This window comes from Anser anser (genome assembly GCF_964211835.1).
Source record: "Anser anser genome assembly, chromosome: 2".
In the NCBI taxonomy this organism is placed as follows: Eukaryota; Metazoa; Chordata; class Aves; order Anseriformes; family Anatidae; genus Anser; species Anser anser.
The window spans coordinates 108,984,929-109,003,584 of record NC_139721.1 but is presented as its reverse complement, the minus strand read 5'-3'; the positions used below and the strand labels follow the sequence as shown (position 1 = coordinate 109,003,584).

At 51.7% G+C, this 18,656-nt stretch overlaps 1 protein-coding gene across 18 annotated transcripts in view; it reads right to left on the bottom strand.

Annotated features, from left to right (window-relative positions):
- The window catches only part of ATXN1 (ataxin 1), a 219,417-nt gene that overhangs the window by 9,712 nt on the left and 191,049 nt on the right, over nt 1-18,656 (bottom strand). For all 18 annotated transcript variants that reach the window (XM_083826834.1, XM_083826846.1, XM_083826835.1 and 15 more), the window contains one exon: nt 8,100-10,134. In XM_083826834.1, the coding sequence (XP_083682960.1) occupies nt 8,100-9,974 (1,875 nt within the window). In that variant the 5' untranslated portion in view covers nt 9,975-10,134. The remainder of the gene's footprint in view (nt 1-8,099; nt 10,135-18,656) is intronic.

Here is an 18,656-nt window from a genome sequence, read left to right as displayed (position 1 = left end):
GTCATATCAAGCCTTTCAACATTAAGGAATAGAAGTGGTTGAAGACACAGGCTCCTGTGTTCAAACACCTTGTCCTGGTTCCAGTTAGGACAGAGTTAAGTAGCTTATAGTAGCTGGTAGGGTGCTATGTTTTGGATTAGGATGAGAAGAGCGCTGATAACATGCTGATGTTTTAATTGTTGCAGAGCAGTGTTTACACCAGGCCAAGGACTTTTCGGCTTCTCGCTCTGTCCTGCCAGCGAGCAGGCTGGGGGTGCAGCAGGAGCTGGGAGGGGACAGACCCAGGACAGCTGACCCAAACTGGCCAAAGGGGTATTCCATACCATCTGACGTCATGCTAAACAATACATAGGGGTGGCTGGCCGGGGTGGGGGGCCGGCTGCTCGGGGATAGGCTGGGCATCGGTCAGCGGGTGGTGAGCAATTGCGTTGTGCATCACTTGTTTTCTTACACATTATTATTGTTAATACTATTATCATTATCACTATTATTATTATTATTGTTATTATTATATTCCTTCTATTCCTTATATTATTATATTCCTGTCTTAATAAACTGTCTTTATCTCAACTCACCGGCTTCACTTTCCCGTTTCTCTCCCCCATCCCAGAGAGGGAGGGGGGAGGGTGAGCGAACGGCTGTGTGGTGTTTAGCTGCCAGCCGGGTTAAACCACAACACACCTTTATTCATGATGTTAACAGCATGAATCTTGGGATGAAGTTGCATGGCCTGGCTGGCAGAAGAGGCTGGACTCAACGACCACCACAAGGCTCTTTCTGGAAGTACCTTTCTTTCTGATAGGGATACTGATTCCTTTCCAATGTGTGTTTCATACCAAGGCATCCTGAGGACTCCTGGTTAGCAGTGGGCAGTACAGCAGCACCCAGGAGCCCTGCCACCGTCCCGTCAGTGCTGCTGCAAGCAGGGCCCTGGCAGCTCCGTTTGAAGCCCACCGGCTCCACATCCACCGTGGGCCAGAGGACTGGATTAGGGATGTCCCACAGCACAGGGACAGAGGCTCCAGGACTAGTAAGCCAAAGATTCACAACAGATTTTGACTGCTCTTTCAGCTGGTCAAACCCACACCGTGTCCTAGCAGACAACTGCAGCTCCTTAGACTGCTGAAAAAACCCCAACCTTAAAATATCAATAAATGTATGCTACATACTTTTATGGTCAGGCTAATGAATAACGCTTTATATATTCTTTTGACACTCCAGCTGCCCAGCAAAGTAAGCCACTCTATGAGGAATTTCAAAAGCAGTAGTTTAGAGGCACCAAAAAAACATCCTCCTGCTCCCCCCAGTAAATCAATTTCTGCCATATTAAAACTTTTCTGACCAGATCTCTCTGCCAACAGCCAATTACGTCCACAGCAATACTGGACAGGGACACGGCTCTAGGCCTGGTTTATGAACCATGGAGAAAGTGGGGCAAGGTAACTGCAGAAGTCCTGTCACTTCATGTTGCTGGAGGATCACTCTAAATCCTCCAGTGCCAGGATTTGCAGAAATACTTGCCCCAAGTTTGTGGTCCTATTCCATACATACTCACCTCGGAAAGGGGTCTGACTAGGAGAAGCAGTGGATATGCAGCATCTCTTAAGGAGTTAAATGGAAACTACTGTCTACACATAGCTGTAGGCTCTTCCCTAGACAGGGATCATATGGTGGACATGGGTTTCTCATTTATAAAGCTGTGGCTCGCCCCTTTCTCCCTTCCTGCTTACTGCAATTTTTTTTCTTTCTTTTTATACTTTCCCAACCCCATCAAAAGCTGTTAGTACCTTTGGGAATCACACATGCTCGTGCACTTTATACTCACTGAAACAACAGTTTCTTGTGGTGTTAACACGCTTCCACAGCACATCGTACCTTTGTTTTATAAGGCATATGAAACACTTGCCTGAACTGTCAGTCACTGAAACAATCAGTCAAATTGCTGGTGCTGATTATGAATAGCCATAATGAAATGCCATTATTTCCACGACCCAATCACAGTGTTCATGGACACAGAATCACAGAATGGTTTGGGTGGGAAGGGGCCTCAAAGACCACCCAATTCCCCCCACCCCCACCATGGGCCCGGATACCTCCCACCAGAGCAGGCTGCCCAAGGCCCCATCCAGCCTGGCCTTGAACACCTCCAGGGATGGGGCATCCACAGCTGCTCTGGGCAGCCTGTGCCAGTGCCTCACCACCCTCACAGTCTACCAGTTTGAAATGGGTTCCCTCACTGATTATCAAGCACTGCTTTAGCTAGCTGCTTCTGGATTCAGCTACATTGGGATTTTAACATAACCACTCTCTACAATCAATAGTAGACAAAGACCTTTCAAGGGTGAAAGTTCAGTAAAAACACCTCTGTAACATTTTCTCCTGACCACTGCATTAAAATAAGAAAAGTTAATTTTAAAAGCTCCCTGCCTCAGTATCTTGGCGTGATTGTTGTAGGAGACAAAGAAATGTGAAACTTGTTTCTGTGCCTTTCTAACTATTAAGACAATAAAGCCAAAAACCAAAATGCTAGTCCCTTTCAAGCACACCGGGCTCTACTGCAAAGTTACTGTTTTATTTCCATTTTTGAACAATGACTAATGAAAACACCCCAAACTTCTCACTGCAGTCACTGAATATCTGTAACTTTCTATATCCCTTTATCTTCTTATTTCTCAGCCAAACTCAGCAGGTAAGGAAGGCAATTCAGATTGCTCAGGAAATGCATGCTGGAGCTGGAACACCCATGACATGCTGGAAGAGCTGCTGCAACCAACATGAGGAGCACTAAAGCAAAAGGTGCCTAATAGTAGCAGTAGTGTTAAGTATATTTTAACAAAGGTAAACATACATTTTTCTTATTAGTGTTTTTCTCTCTGACATTATTAAAATGTGATGACACCAGGAGTGAGAGGTGGGTTGAGAACAAATTATAGGAAGTGGTTCATGGAAATGATGTGGGATGAAGCAGTGGCACGCTGCTGAAGAAGGCCTTGTTGTGGGTGCCAAGAGGTTCCTCAAGTCAAAAAACCACTGGACAGATTCACGTAATAAAAGCCCATCAAAGCATTTGAAACAGAAGGATGAGCCCTCTGGCTTGGAAAGTCCAGGAGCCACAAACTTACACGCTGGGAGGGAGCCAGCACATGCATGTCCTGTGCTTTGCCTTCCCCTGAGCACTCACCATTAGGTGCCCTCAAGTACTGGGTCAGACAAAACCTTTCTCCGGCCCAGCACGGCTCTTACTGCAACACATCCTCTGGTACTGCGACTGCTTTTCCAGCACCTCTTGTGACCGTAGGGGACAGAAAAGCAAGAAGGGAAACCAGTGCTGCTTGGCACCCTCCTCCTCTGCGCCTCCCACTGAGGTCAGCAGCAGGAAAGAGGCACGGTGAGACATTTGGTCAATTACTCAAGGGTTTAATCACTGAGATCAAGAGCCAGTGCTGGACAGCCTGTGTCACCAAGGACAGTGGCCGGGCCTTCCACCGGGCTGAGGAGCTCTGAGCGGCCTCCAATGACCGTCTTGTGGGAGAACAGGAAGGGGCAGGGGCGAGGCGCTTGTATTTCACGTGTTTTATATGTGGTAACATACCCAGGACAGGAGACCCTGCCTGACAGCACATCCCCAACAGGAGGGGTGCGAGCAGCTGCAGGTAAACACCGACCTGCAGAGGCACCTCTGACTCTGTCCAGAGGGACGTGTGGGGGTCTGAGACCCTGCTGGTTTGAAAGGGTACGTGACCTTTCCTCCTTCACTGAGGCATGAATGCCTCCTGACACGGGGCAGTTAGGGAGGAAGCTTCAGAGATTTATGGCACTTGCTGTCCACAATGAAGAAAATTTTGCTTAGGAAGAGTATAAGGCTCTGGACATGTATCTGACCTGTATAGAGACGACAGCTCCTCATTTTCCCACCACTCCAAACAACACCTGCCCTCACAAGAGTGCATCTCCTCTGAGACGACTACGGGGTTGCAGGCAGCAGCACCTCTGGCCACGGGGACCTGGCATGGGTGGGGTGACACAGGAGTTGTCATGAAGCCTTCAGCATCCCACCGGGGCTGCATCTGGCCCAGCTTCAGTGCCCTGTCACTGCGAAAAGGGGTGCTTCAAGGTCAGTGGCCACGGCTCTGCCCAGCTACATGATCCCACCACTGGGAAACTCCATTTCTCAAGGGCGGCCATCTCTGTCTGCCAGACCACTGGCTGGCGAGCTTATCACGAGCCCTTATCTGCTTACTGCATTCCCAGAACTCAGTAACACACGTCTGAACACAGAATACAGCTTCCCTGTCATTCAGAGGAGTAAGGACTTACTGCCCCCACGGCCAGGGAACAAAGATACGGGGATCACATGAGGGGAAGGCAGGGAGGGATCTCCATCTGCAGCAGTGAACACAGTCAACATCTCTCTTTCTGTGCCTGTTACGGTGCCAAAGGTAATGAAAAGGAGAGAGCTGAGCAAAATAACAAGCGACTGGTTTGTGTGCATGCAGAGATATAAATGGAAAACTAGATGTTAGTCTAAAAAACATACGCACTAAACTGGCATGGCTGCTAACTAGATGGTCTTACAGAACTTCTCCATCTCTAATGTCTACGGTTCTGTTTTTAAAAGAAAAGGAAAGTTATAACCTGCATGTTCGTCTTTCTTTCTAAAGCTGTACTTTAAAAATTATTGGGAGCTGAAACTCAGGGATCAAAGCAAGCATTTCAGAGAACTACTTTTGCATCTCCTGTGGGTTTTGACCTTAACAGAAATGGACGTGAATTGCCAGCTTCCGCTTGTTCCTGGCAGCAAAAGAAAGGACAGGTAATAACGATGTACGTGTTATTACAAGAATAATATGTTGAATTGCAAAGAGATTCAGATCCGTAGTTTTTTTTTAGGCAACTTGAATTCAGAGGAATAACCGCTGAACTTTGGGTTCTCATCCATTTGATACTCGTTTCACTTCTTACTCATCCACAGCAGGGATGCCATGAAATGGAAACCTAGCTTCCCTCAGGGGCTAAGGGCAGTTATTTCGCTGAAAAGGAATATAGCTTTAGGTGGGTTAATTGTCTTCTGGTTTTACATGCCTGGAAGAGGGCTGGATTTGCAAGGTGACTGGAAGAGGGGGGAAGGTGGGAGGATGACCTCGTTCTGCCTTAGCACTGTGCTGGGGAGGAGCAGCTGTGGGCTTGCAGTTATGTGACACAATAGCAGCTGCATGGTGCCTCCCTACGTGCGAGTTGTATACGCTCAGCTAAAAATAACCTCCTACCTTTGTCCCCCAGTTGGTGTGGAAATTAGCTAGCGCTTGCATAGAGTCTGAAAATATGAAATCATCGATGCTATAATGACTTCCCAGAGATCACTGGGAGGAGCATGTAAGTGAACTGGAGCTGATGATAACAGCGCTATTTCTGTGTGGCACTAACTCGTTACAACTCACGTTCCCTTGGCAGTGCCATTCGGGAAGCTCTCTCCTTCCAGAAGCATATCTGCGGCTGGGACTTAGTTACGGTAAAATATTTTGTGAGGCCAAGCTACACGTGCACGTATATTCCCTCTGTACCTGGGAGTCTGCGTATCCAAGTGCAGCGGTACCACTGAGCCACTGCCCTAAGCTCTGAGACAAAATACCGTTCTTTCAAGGGGAAGACTAAGCCCCCTTCACAGGGGCAATTTCCTAACGAGTAAAGACAGCCACACGCCCGCTAATAGGGCTAAATGCTTCCATACAGCCACGCTGGGCCATGGGTGAGGTCAGCGGTGACTTCACCCACGCAGAAATGATCTCCCTCTCTCTAAGCAGCCGAGGGAAAACCGGCGGAGCAGTCCCTGCCATGCAGGCACACAGCTGATCCGGGAAGAGACCCAAGTCCTGGAATCCGCAGGAAACCTAAATTAAACCCTCGCGCTAATCATATCTCTACGTGACTCTCCCTCGGTTCTGGAAGCATCCCCTGTGGGAAACACAGCTGGGGAGTATTTCGGCTGCGATGATGTCAGCGCGCTCCTGATAGGCTTCTGCATAAGGTGACACTCGGCTGGATGAGACCGGTGTGCGGGTTTGTGCAGCCTCGGGCTCGGCGTGCTTTCTGCCAGAGGATGGCACTCCACCCCTTGCAAAGGCGCTCTTCCCAGCACGCAGCACCTCAGCACCTCGGCTGTGCTGACAGACCCGCGAACGAGACGCGACACAAACGCTACCTGCTAATTTGTACCTCTCCTGCTGGTGCAGAGACCGGTGGTCTGGCTGCAGAGAGAGAAAGGAGAGCAGGGGAAAATCACAGAGGGGAGAGTGCTACTTCTTGAAATCTCATTATTCAGGGCACTGGGGCAAATTACAGTAACTGGTTCTGGCCCAAGCACGGTTTCTCTAATCACAGGGCCTGCGATGCACAAGCTGTCCCTGACAGCACCAAAATACCATTCAGCGGTGGGGAAAAATCCCTGTCTTTCTCCTGAAAACACCAGGGGCCCAACATCTATGTATGCATGCATGTATGCATGTATCTGTCTGTTGTGCAGATGGCACGTGCACATCTGCAGACAAAACCACACAGGGAATCTGCACATTTGACATGAGCAAGAGGACGTGTCGCATGTAGTCACTGCCAGCTATGTGCAGGTTGGGAAGGATGGGACACAGACCGCTGAGGCTGTAAGAATTTTTTGTGTGACCTGCTCCTCTGTGCCATACCTGTTTGTTTTTCTTCTCCAAACCGTCAGCCTAGGTTTCTTCACTGTATCTGTACGCTTCCAGCTCCTCTCTCCCTCTCTCTCCCGCTGGTTCTCCATCACTGAGGGTACTGCCTCGTGGTTGCAAATGCTACAGTTTGCAGCACTTGTATTTCAAACCAAACTGAGAACACTTGTGACAACGTTATTTCAAATGAATGCCTGTAGGAGCCACACTGCTACCTAGTATATCTGCTCCTGCCTCAATAGAGAAGAATCTAAATTGCTTAGAAAATGGACAGCAATAGGATAATGCTTTATGATCAGTACAGTCTTAACTTAAAAGTATCTTTGGAAAGTTACAGGATTTTTCCTACCGTGAGAAACAAAGGTCAGAAGCACAGCCTGACCAGCCACCTAGATGGTTTTCCTTTCCAAATTTCCCTTGAACAGACAGTTTATGTGAGCTGCACAGTGTTTAAACCACTCACGACTGAAGCCTCAGTAAAACTCTGTAGTGTTTCAGTAACTTACGTGTGAGTGGAAGCATTCCCAGACAGCTCCAAGCTGTCTCCAAGCCATGGAAATTCACAACCTCGCTGCCTACCTATTGCTCAAGGGTAGGATTTGCGCTGAATCTAGCCCAAGCTTTCTGGGGTGGAAGGTCAAAATCACCTACAAGAATGCAAAATATATCCTCTCGTACAGCTTAACCCATTTTGTATTTGAATAAAAAAGCATGAAGATCATGTCATTTCTCCTATGGGTTCTCCAGCTATAAAGCACAGCAGGATTTATTCCAAAATGCAAAATCCTAACCAGGCAATGAAGACCTTCGGCTAGGCCAATGGGTGGAAGAAGACCCAGCTCTTTGCCTTGGGTCTGACAATAACACACTGTGTGACTTTACTTCAGCAAATCCCTTTGCTGCCCAGCGTCTCCATTTGCCCCCTAGTCTTCGGATGCTTTTGCATGATGCCAGGACTGTTATTTTTCCATTGCGTGCTTCGACAGGGCTGCATGCAGACAGGCTGGGGCCTCGGGGTGGTAGCACAGAGCAGGTGAGGAAAAGGGGTATTGCCTTGAATTCTGCAACATGGCTCTGTGCTAATCATACCCAATGAGTACATAAATGTTTCCCCTGGACTGATAAGGGCACTGAGAACAGTCCTGTCGCAGTTTAACCTGGATGTAAGAAAAGAGGGCAGCCTGGTCCCCCAGGAAGACCCGCTTTACATCCAGGAGGCTACATTTGTCATCAGTGTGCCCCTGCTGGCTCCACCAACACTGCCAGACAGCTGTTTCTTGGACCCAAGTCAGTCTCACGGGTGGACGTGAACGATGAGAAACTAACCCCAGGCAGACCCGAAGCGACCGGACCGCACCGAAGTGTCCCCTGCAGCCCCCCACTACCACATGTCGCTATTACCTGTGCGCGATGCTCTCCAACCGCAAACTGTATCACAGCAATGCCTGGGTTATGGCTGTCTTCGATCCTCTCCACAGTGCTGGAGTCTATTTTCAGGTCATTGCTAATTTCCGCGCTCTGGATGAAGTCTTCCGTTTTCAAGTCCTCTACTTTCTTCAGCTCCCCGTTGGCCAGCTGAATGATCGACCCCTTCATGAAGTAGGGGGGCAGCGTGGGGGGAGCCGCAGCGGGGGAGGCGATGGACTGCACCACGGGGAGGTGGATCTGCGCCTGCACCATGGTGGCCTGGTAGGCGGGCTGGGTGGTGTGGGGCTCGGCGCTGAAAGCCTCGCTCTTGGGGACGGCGGTGGTGACGAATGTGTGAGGCACTGCTGCGAACTGGGGAGACGAGGTGACTATCGCCGGCGTGACGCCCGACGGCTCGACGTCGGCGCTGCCGACCGGTATGAGCAGGGGCTGCGTGCCGGGGATCACCAGGTGCTGGGGCAGCCCCCCGGGGTACCCCAGCGCTTGCTGCTGGCCGCTCAGGTAGCCGATCACCGGCGGCTGGGTCCCGGCGTAGAAGGCCGTCGCCGGCAGCCCAACGGGGAGCTGCTCGGAGGCGCTGTGGGTCGTCTGGATGACGGTGTGGGGGGACAGCGTGGCCACCGCCTTCACCCCCTCGTGGCCCAGGGCCTGCTGCGGGGACAAAGCGTAGGAGCGGTGGGCCGGCTTTCCTAGGTGCAAGCTTCCCTTGTCGTTGAGGGCTGAGGGAGAGGTCTCTCGGTTGGTGGCCTGCTGCACCTCCATGTCCGCCGTCGGCGTGCTGCTGTTGGGGACCACCATGACGGAGGCTCGGACCCCTGAGGAATCCCGGGCGCCGTACTCGGCGGGGCTTGAGTGCACCACCACGTGCCTGGTCTCGTAATGGTGAGGAGCTGGTTTATTGCCTGCTTTGACTAGACCCATGTCGGCAGAGGGCGAAATGCCGTACCTCCGGCTCTTCTCTATCTCGCCGTTCAGTACCTCCTTGGCCTGCATCGCCTGCAGCCGGCCGCTCTCGGGCTTCTTGGGGGCGTCCCTCGTGACGAAGTGCGAGGCGTCGCTGTACTGCACCACCACTTGGGAGGAAGGGCCGAGGGTGAGCGTGTGGGGGATCACTGTCTGGTGGGGGTGCAGGGGGACCGGGATGGTTGGAGGAGAGACGTTTCTGACCGCGCTCTGGGGAGAGCTGGAGATGTGGACGTACTGGTTCTGCTGGGTGGGCGGAGGAGACCCCGCAGCGATCAGCCCGGGCGTCCTAACCAGGTGTGGCTCGACTTTGTGCCCCTGCTGGCTTAAGCCGCTCATGCTGGCCAGCAAAGTGGAATAAGCCTCCAGCTGGGAGCGCTGGGATGGAGTGGTTGCGACAGCCGTGGCCGCCGCCACGGCGCCGGTTGCCGAATTGGCGGTCGGGGAGATCAGCTGCGAGGGGATGAACCCGGCGTATGGTCCGCTGTACTGGGGCCCGACGAACTGGAACGTGTGCTGCAGATGCGTGTACTGCACGGGGGAGACGGGGGTCCCGGACTGGGAGAGAGCGGGCGAGTACACGGTGGGAAGCGTGGTGGGGGCCGGCACGGACCTGGGCGCGCTCGGCGGGGAATAGTCCAGCCCCGCCGGCGGCGGCTTGTGCAAACCCTGCTGCAAGCCCACCTCCGCCGACGTCCCCCCGGGCCTGTGCCTGGCCCCCAGGCCGCTCTGGCCGCCAGGCGTGCTGGGGAGCCATGCTAGGTTGTCCGCGCGGTGGTTGTCGTTCGGCAGGACCGGCTTCACCTCCGAAGGCAGGCTGGTGGCGGGGATCTCTCGCTTCTTGGGCGGCAGGCATTCATTGCTCCGCTCTTGGTTGGATTTCATCTTTCGCCGTCCCCCCTCCACTGTGCTTGCTTCACTGTCTGGCTGGCTCTGATTTCAGTCTGATAAACGGAAAGTCACATTTGATTTCTGCAAGGGATCCAGTGACTTCATGAGGAATCATCTCCCTGTGAGCACAATCCTCCGACAGCTCCTCTGGACTCTGCAACGAGAGGGTGGGCGAGGGAGGGGGGAAATCACACCATCAGCGCTGGGAAATAGGAACAAACAAGCCGACACCCCAAACCAGCAACCAAGAAAGAGGAAAAAAATGCTGGAAAAACAAAAACAGCCGGGCATTGCTGCTCTCACGTCAAGGAGCAGTGGACAGCTGTACTGTAAACAGCAGCTAAAATCCTGGGCACGTCCACAAGCATATCATGAAAGCGATTAAAACCGTAGGCAGGTCAGAAACTCTCTGACCATCAGGTGTCAGATTTAGCAGCAAGCACTTAGGGGCTTGCCCACAATGTCTCGTGAGCTTGCTTTCTTCCCTCTGTGAGGAAAACCCTTCATGTCTCCAAGGTCCCTCCTTCCACCCTCTCCTTCCCCTGCAACAACAGTGTCGCCTTCACCCCACCGTGTCCTAAAAAGCCCAGGAGCGCGGCGTGACCTCCCGCACACGCACACACACACGCGATATTTGCATTAGCAGCCAGCAGCTGTACGTGGAGAGGAGGCACGGTGAGTTACTGCCGAGCCTCTAACCCCAGTGTCACCTGCGGGGTGACTTCGTGCCACACCGTCTGAGGCAGCAGATGCAGCTGCTGCCCCCCACTGTCCCCCCATGCCACAGCTGGCTACGGGTACACGCAGCAGCCCGGCCACAAGCCGCAGCTATGCCATCTATTTACAGCAGCAGCGCAAAGCCAAAGGCGGCTCTGAGCCAGATTTTTAACTTCTTTATATTTTCATTTTTTAACTCGGTGATCTGAAATCCCTCTGCCATTGACACCTCACAGCCAGGTGCCCCGGTGGGGAGATGCCCTGGTGCTGCAAGCTGCCCCGCTGTGATGCTGATGGCATTTTCCAGCGCCAGCTGGATCCAACCACTGGGTTTTTCAGCAACTGCTGACCAGGGAGGCTGTGGGCAGCATGCAGGCAGCACCGGGATGCTCTGGGGAAGAAGAGGGTAAAGCCCTGCTCCCCAGCAGGCCCAATGCTGAGCTAACTTGGCCCCGGGGACACCTCATTAACGGGAAAGCACATTTGGGTCTTCCTGATCCAAATCAGGAGCCCCTACCGTGGTAAAAGCTCAGGATGTTGTACGGGGCTGGAGCAAAACCGTCTCTCAGCTCTGCATTGCTTAGCTCGGTGACTTTGGCCGTCCCAAGTCAACAGGAGCAACAAAGCCAGGCCCTAACTGTCTAACTGTCTGCTAAGGAAAATACTGTAACTGAATCACATCATGCTTTGAAAGAAAACCTGAAAACGCTCCCCAACCTGCCTGAAACCAGGAGCTCCCGCCTTGCCCGGCCTCATAACAAACTTTATGCAAAGTGAAGTTTTTCCCACTCGCTGTCCAGCCCCTGCTTTCCCCCCGTGCTTCTGGCTGTTCTGAAAGATCAGCGAGCGTGGGTGCTTACAAACCCTGCATCTCACGCACAACAGGCATTCCGGCAAGAAAAGCATGTGTTACATGAAAGAAAAAGGGAGAAAGAATTAGGAGTGGATGGGAAAGAAGATGGAAACGGGATACAAGCCACTTTAAAGTGAATGCTGAGCAGCAGTACTGATAGTTATCTTATGGCAAGTAATATTCCTTTGGGGGATTTCTTTCCCTATTGCCTCACTTCTAATGAACAATAAGCCTGATGTTTATATGTGCACGCAGTGCTTTGAAGACATATTAAGCAAAGATTAAACCTGTCTTTAAGAGCATTCTTTACATTTGTGGTCCTCCAAGCTGCCATAATCCAACAGAAGTCTAAGGCATTTAATGGTCTGATACAATCGGCCTAAAGTGAATTATTCCATTCCCTGAAAACTGATAAACAGTAACCAAACACCAACAGCCACGCAGACCCTACAAAAACAGTTTGTTGTTTTTCCTTCACCAACTCCACAGCTGCCACGAATTAGCGCAGGACTGTTAAGCAGAGAAAAAACAGCACACCCATCAGCTGCAGCTTTGGGCAAAGCTGCTTAAAGGACCCCATGTTTTGGGGCAGATTCTCTGGCTTTTCGGCCAGGGGGAGGACGAAAGGAGGTTTCCCTGAAGTCAGGGGCAGCCTCCAAAGAGCAAGGCCCAGCGACACCTCAAGCACGGCCCCGACCCACCGGCGCCGCCGGGCAAGGGCAGCCAGGAGACCGGGGGGGCCCTGCGATCCACACGGGTCTTCCCCCTCCTCCTCCTCACAGTTGCTCGCCGTGTCTTGGCAACAGCTAAAATTATTATCTTACACATGACTTACGGGTTTTTATTTTTAAGTCCGACTAAAAATAAAATCGCCGAGCTCACATTTGCGCAGTCATCCTTAGTTAAGTTTAGCTCACTGTAGTCTTCTGCCCTGGGCGGTCGGCTCTGGCAGATAAGCCAGCAGCTGCTGGCCGGGGTGCTCGCACCGCTCCCTCGCACCGGCCACGGGCGCTGCGAGGGGAAAACGGGGATGTGGGATGGAGGCAGGGTGCTGGCCCAAAACAGCGAGTGCCCACACATCACACACCGCAGCTGGAAGGGGGCTTGTGTGCGGGACTGGGCAGGGCCAGTCCCTGCTGGTGCAATGGGGAAAGCGGACTCCCCCAAACCCCGTCGCTCCAAAAGCCCGAGGCGATCGGACTCGGCTTCCCCAGATGAAAATTACCGGTGTGCTGCCATACGAAACCTGGTGAGGTTTCACTTTGCGGGAGCTGAAGCGAAGGTTTTGTTCTGCTACATAGGATTGAACCGCTGAGTTTTGGGTAGCCTCCAAAGTCAAAGCTAACATTCCTCAAAAATACCACATGCTAAATCTTTTTCTCTCTTTTTTTTTTTTTTTCCTTTTGTTGGTATTTCTTATGGCTCTCTGCATCATCACTGGCAACAAAAGGGCTACCCAAAATCTCCCGGAGAGCACAGGAGGAATGAACAAGCTTAATGGAGACAGAGGAGCAGACAGCAGTAGAGCGGTGAAGACTGCCCCACTTTTCCAAGCCCGAGTACTTCACGGTTAGACTTTGAACTCCAGCAGACATCGGACTGGATTTGCAGAAATGTAAATGTGCAGCAAAAACCAGCCTATTTCTGCTCCAAGACTTAGAAGCAAAATGATAAGTTTTCAGCATAATTCAAGTTCCCGCAGCAGAGATAACGCGGGGCTGATTTTGCTCGGGAAGCACTGCAAGGCAGACATGCCGGAGTGTCTCAAAGGCAAGAGGTACGAGGCATGGTTAAACCGCTCTCTGCTGGTTGCCCTAGAAAGATGAACGCCTGCCTTCCGAGGTGCGGGGCACAGTTTATTATTTGTATGCTCTTTTTTATTGATCTGAGTAATTTTTCCAGGTCTGGAGATTTCCTTTCTCTTTAACTGCAGAGCTGTCGATCACGATTTGCAAGATACTCAGAACAGCAGCAAACACTGGGTGATTTTTTTTTGCGCCCGCTTTGTAGGCGCGTGTCACACAAGCACATGCGTGCGTGTGTGCACGTGTAATTACGACTAGGAAGGCAAAGGGGGCAAAGAGATCAGGGACAGCAGCTGGACTTTGGTATCTCTGGCAGCTCGTACACAGGGAACATTGCTAAAGTGTCTGGACAGCCAGTGTCCACTGGCAGCCTGCCCACACTCGAATTCCTGGAAAGGCTTAAGGCAGAAAAATAATCACTTGGAGGAGTCACCATCTGGGTTTGCTCTGGTCCCGAAGGGATTGCTCACTAGAGCTCAGGATGTGCATTTTTCATGCAAAGCTCCAGCGTGCCTCTGCAAGGCACTTTAAAACTCACTACGTCTCCCAGAACGCTATTTTTCTGTTTATTTCATCTAACAAATTTAAAACTCATGAGAGGATGCTAGGTTATAGCCTGAAGGGCTGACCTCCTTAGCTATCCAGAGCTCGCTGCAACGCAGGTAAAACCAGCAACGAAGGTAAAACCAGCGCCTCCCTCCACGCCGTAGCCTCCTGCCGCGTCCCACCACCCAGACCTGAGCCAAGAGGCTGGGGCCAGTCCCACTGTCACTGCCCTCAGACGTCAGGCGCTTTTCACAGTCCCACGACGTGGCTGGTTTTTAGGTCTCTAAAACACCTTCAGGAATCTGGTCCCCCATCCCCTCCGGTCCCTCAGCTCCCTGCAGGTGGTAACGAATTCACGCAGCCGTTTGCCACTCGGCAGCTAGCACACTTACTATTATTACCAGTGTTTAGGTTTTGCTTTCCAGCTCCAGGTATGACTAGCAATTTCCCACACTCGATAAAAAACTGGGTCTCCTCTCTGTCAGGCAGCACTGCCCCGCCTGGCAAGTTTACATCAATGAAATATTCAAAGCGTACACCAAAAAAAATAATCCTTTGCATCGCATCTGACACGCAGCTCTGTGCCCGGTGTGTTACCAGGGGGAATCAGGCTCACGCTCCTGCCTCGCGTCGCCTGCCCATCCTATCGTGACACGCTGAGCAGGTGCCTTCAGCATCAGCGGGTATCGGCGGAGGGGGAAGGCACTGCATCCCACCTCCCCCTCCTCTCCGGGGAGCTTGGCATCCGCGGGATCAGATTCCCGGGGATTAGAAGGCAGGCACATTGCAGAGCGCTCTGCAGCTGCATTCGGCTCTCAGATCTATTTGCCAGCTTCCCCCAGCTCCACGGCCCATCCTCTGCCAGCTACCTATTCATGGTTGTAACCGCTGCGGATTTCATCAGCCCTGCCATGTGCAGCCCAGCGCACGCCAGCAATAGCTGTAGGAGTTTATTGTCCGATCCCACCGATTTCACGCTTCCCTGGCAGATTTCCCAGGAGGGCCAACTGCAGAGCGCCATTAATAAGACACATGAAAACCTCTAATAAAATTTGAAATTCTCCTCCCAAAACTAAAGGATTCCTGATCAACGCTGCATCTGGAAGACAGATTGTCCACTGCGGTGCGAGCGCTTATTGTGCTTCTGGGAATCCACCACAGCAAATTGCTACAGGTTTTTGCAGAGTGAGCAGAGCTATTTTGCACATCCCTCCTCTCCCTCCAGACAATATAAAGAACAATTGATATAAGCAAACCTCAACTAGCGGATCACTGAACGTGAGGTGCCAATGGCTTGGCATTCCCTTGAAACTGTACGATGCAAGTACGATGCAAGAGTTGAGGGAAGCGGGTAGAGGAGAAAAAAACAGTAATAATACTTTATTCTCTGCATCTCCCCGAAGAGTTATTAGCAGAGGTCAGTCCTCCTCTTCCAGCACGCTCCACAGGTGCCTGGCATCCCGGCGCCCAGTGCGAGCTGCTGGGATGGCAGCGGGAAGCAAGGAAGCATTCGCTCGCTCCTCGAGCCGCGAGCCGAGCCCGCAGCAGGGCTGCCGCCGGGGAGCTGCGTCCGCACGCTGCCCCCACAGAAATCCCCTGCCTCGTACGGCCAAGCCCTGGCTTCAAACACCGTGAGTCAGGCCCCCTTCCTCACCCCTGAGACACACGATACCGGCTTACATACAGCAGATTTCTTAAAATGATAAAGGTGGAGGGTTTTTTGCCTTTTCTTCATTTTTTTTTTTTTAACTTGCCCTTCTGCTGTGCGAGGCCTTTCGGTCTCAAGGTCTCTGGCTTCTCCCTGCAACCCACAAGACCAGAAACTTACTTTTTTAGCTAAACGTGGGATTTCCCATCTAATCATCTGACACCAGGGACTGGAGTTTTGTGAAACGGCGTCAGATATCTCGGGGCTACCGATGCAACCTGAGGAAGCTGGTTATAGAGCAACTTCTTCGAGGGTGAAGCCCTGGGCTCCACAGCTCTCTGCTGCTCGGGAGGGAAGGAGGAGAAGGATTTCAGTGCTGCTAAAGGGCCCGGGTCCTGGGGCAGAGCCACGCGTGCAAGTGTGCACAAGGTGGCTTTCTCTTTTAAAAAGTACACGAAGAGCACATCAGCCAACCCCACGGTGAGCACCTTATCTGCAGGAAGGCAGCGCCTGCCTCGCACGCCCCAGTGCTGGCACGGGCTGAGCACACGCGTTTCAAGTGCTCCTCCAGCCCCACGTGCCCCAGGAAGGAGACGTGCACCCCACCTACGCCCCTCCACAAGCGGACAGATGCGACTCACAGCCTCGATTTCCCCGTACGGCACCGCCTGCCGCCAGCTGCAGGACGTCAGATTTGAAGGCCCAGCCCGGCTGATACTGCACAAGAAAAGCATTTCCTCTTACACCAGTCCCGCAGAGGCATTTCTGCAGCTTAAATGAGTGAGCAGAGTTCATTTATAAACTAGTATAATACAGAAATTACTTTGTTGATGTTTTTCATTTATCTGAAATGTGCCCAGCTACAATGGCAGCTGCCTACACGATTTTCCATTGAAAATTTCACGAGTGACTATAAATGTAGCAACACCCACTCGCCACTCGTTTTAACTTGTGACAGAAACTGTCATGCCTGTATGAACACATTTGCACCGCGGGTATGTCACACAGGTCTCGTTCCATGTGGCTTGAAACAATCTCTCTTTCACGTACGCGGCCGAACAGATTAGGAAGACGTCCGGCTTCGTCTCCAGGAGGGACGACTGTGATCCCCACGAAAAACGATGGGTCCCGGGGGCATTCCCACCCCTTTGAAGATGCGGCCAGCAACACCAGCACGCACCAGCCAGCCCAAGCAGCCATTTCACGGCTAAGCATGTGTGCTGAGGGAGAGGAACACGCTACCGAGCCGGGCTGATAACGGGGCGGTGTGAGAGCACGGCTCTGAGAGCAGATTGGGAAGGTCATCCTTCACGGGGAGTCCTCTCTGCAGATGGATCCATGGGTAGGTTCTGTATGCCAGCAAATGAGCTGCAATTAGGCCACTTGTAAAACGCTCAAGATGAATTCGTGTTAAATTCCCCTTGAAATGGATTCCGGCACCTCTCCTTTCAGGCTTCATTCAGCAGCGCTGTAACTGCAAGCGATTTTATACGAGTCCTTGCTCACGGCCCAAGCACACACTCGGTGCCTCGCCGAATCAGGATCACTGACCATTACATCTGACTAAACTAAATGCCAGCAGCTCACCCCCTGCCCTGAGGCGTGCTACAGAAGATGACAGCAACTTCAACATCCCGTTCATTTGTTCTTTTTTTCTTTAATTAGCTCATTTTTCTTCTTAATTCCGAGTCAGTTCCACATGGGCATGCCCTGCAGCATCACCCACGCTGGTCCTGCACAGACCCTCAAGCTGGCAATGTGAACATCCGAGGGGACAGCGCACACAAATGCATGCAGGCAAAACAAAAAAAAAGCCAAACCGACCCGTTCCGTGTCCCCTCTTCCCACAAAACGCCTGTCCTGGACTGGCAGCCCACAGCACCAGGTGAGGAGTTCGTTGTTCCCGACTTTGTGGCAAGTCTGGGAATGGCACTTTCTGCCACGAAACGACTCCTTCCCATTCCATGGGCAGAAAGGCAGGCGGATAAAATGGGCACAGAGAGCCAAATTCATCACCAGTGGCACTTAACTGAGGCCAGCGCAGCGAGGGTGAGATGGCCCCGACTGTTCTCTCTGACAAGACTGAGCAGAAAACCATTAAAAGAAAATGAAATAATGCGGGTTTATAACGACATAGCAGGATACGCAGTCACAGGCTCCAGTTGCAATTAAAAAAAAACATTCCAACTACAAATGCAAATCAGCATTGCTCTCAAGCAGGGAACGCTGACAAATGAAGGCGGTGTGCTAACATGCAGTGCCAGTACTCTTAATTTAAGTATGTGAGAAACAAAGGTATGTACCATCCGGGACTGCCAGGAAGAACTTGCTTTAAACAGCAAACAAAAAAAACTGGAAGGATTTAAAAATGCCTTTTCTTACAAAAAGCAGATACAACAAAACCTTTTGCTCCCCTTCTCCCAGCCAACTGAAGAAGGAAAAAAAAAAATCACACGACTCCCATAAAGGTTATTTATATAGGAGTTTTGAACTCAGGAACTAAAAGAATTCCTCCATCGGACATATGGGTCCAGTGAATCACAGCCTGGACGTCTGAAGGGACCTCCTGTAGCAGCCACAAAGACGCTTTCTCAGCGCTGCAATCACTTCTGTGAAAGCAGCTTACCCATCTGCCACTGGAAATCCGAGGTGCAAAGACAAGTGACTCCCCGACACCAGTGAAATGGACAAAAGGATGACTAGCTACCTGCAGCTGGTTTCAATCGAAAAGCCGGGTAATTATTGCAGCCCTCTCCTGTGGCTCATACGGAGCGCAGCATGGAACTGTAAAGCGTTATGCAAGTCTAATGCGCTGCCAGATCTCTTAGCGCACTCAGCAGCCAAGTCACTCCCTCCCACCATTGCCTCAGCTTCATTAACTTAATCAGGTATTCATTCATTCATTCACTCATTCATTCAAAAAAAAAAAATTTTTTTTTTTTTACACTAAACCTGGCAAATAGCCAGTGCCATGCATGCAAGGAGCATGCTCGCAGCGGCCACTGGGGCTGGAAGAAGAAGGGTGACCCGGCATTTGTCACGTCGTGCGAGGGGGCGTGAGGTCTGCACAGGACCTGGGTGCACACGTAGCTTTGCCACAACCTCCC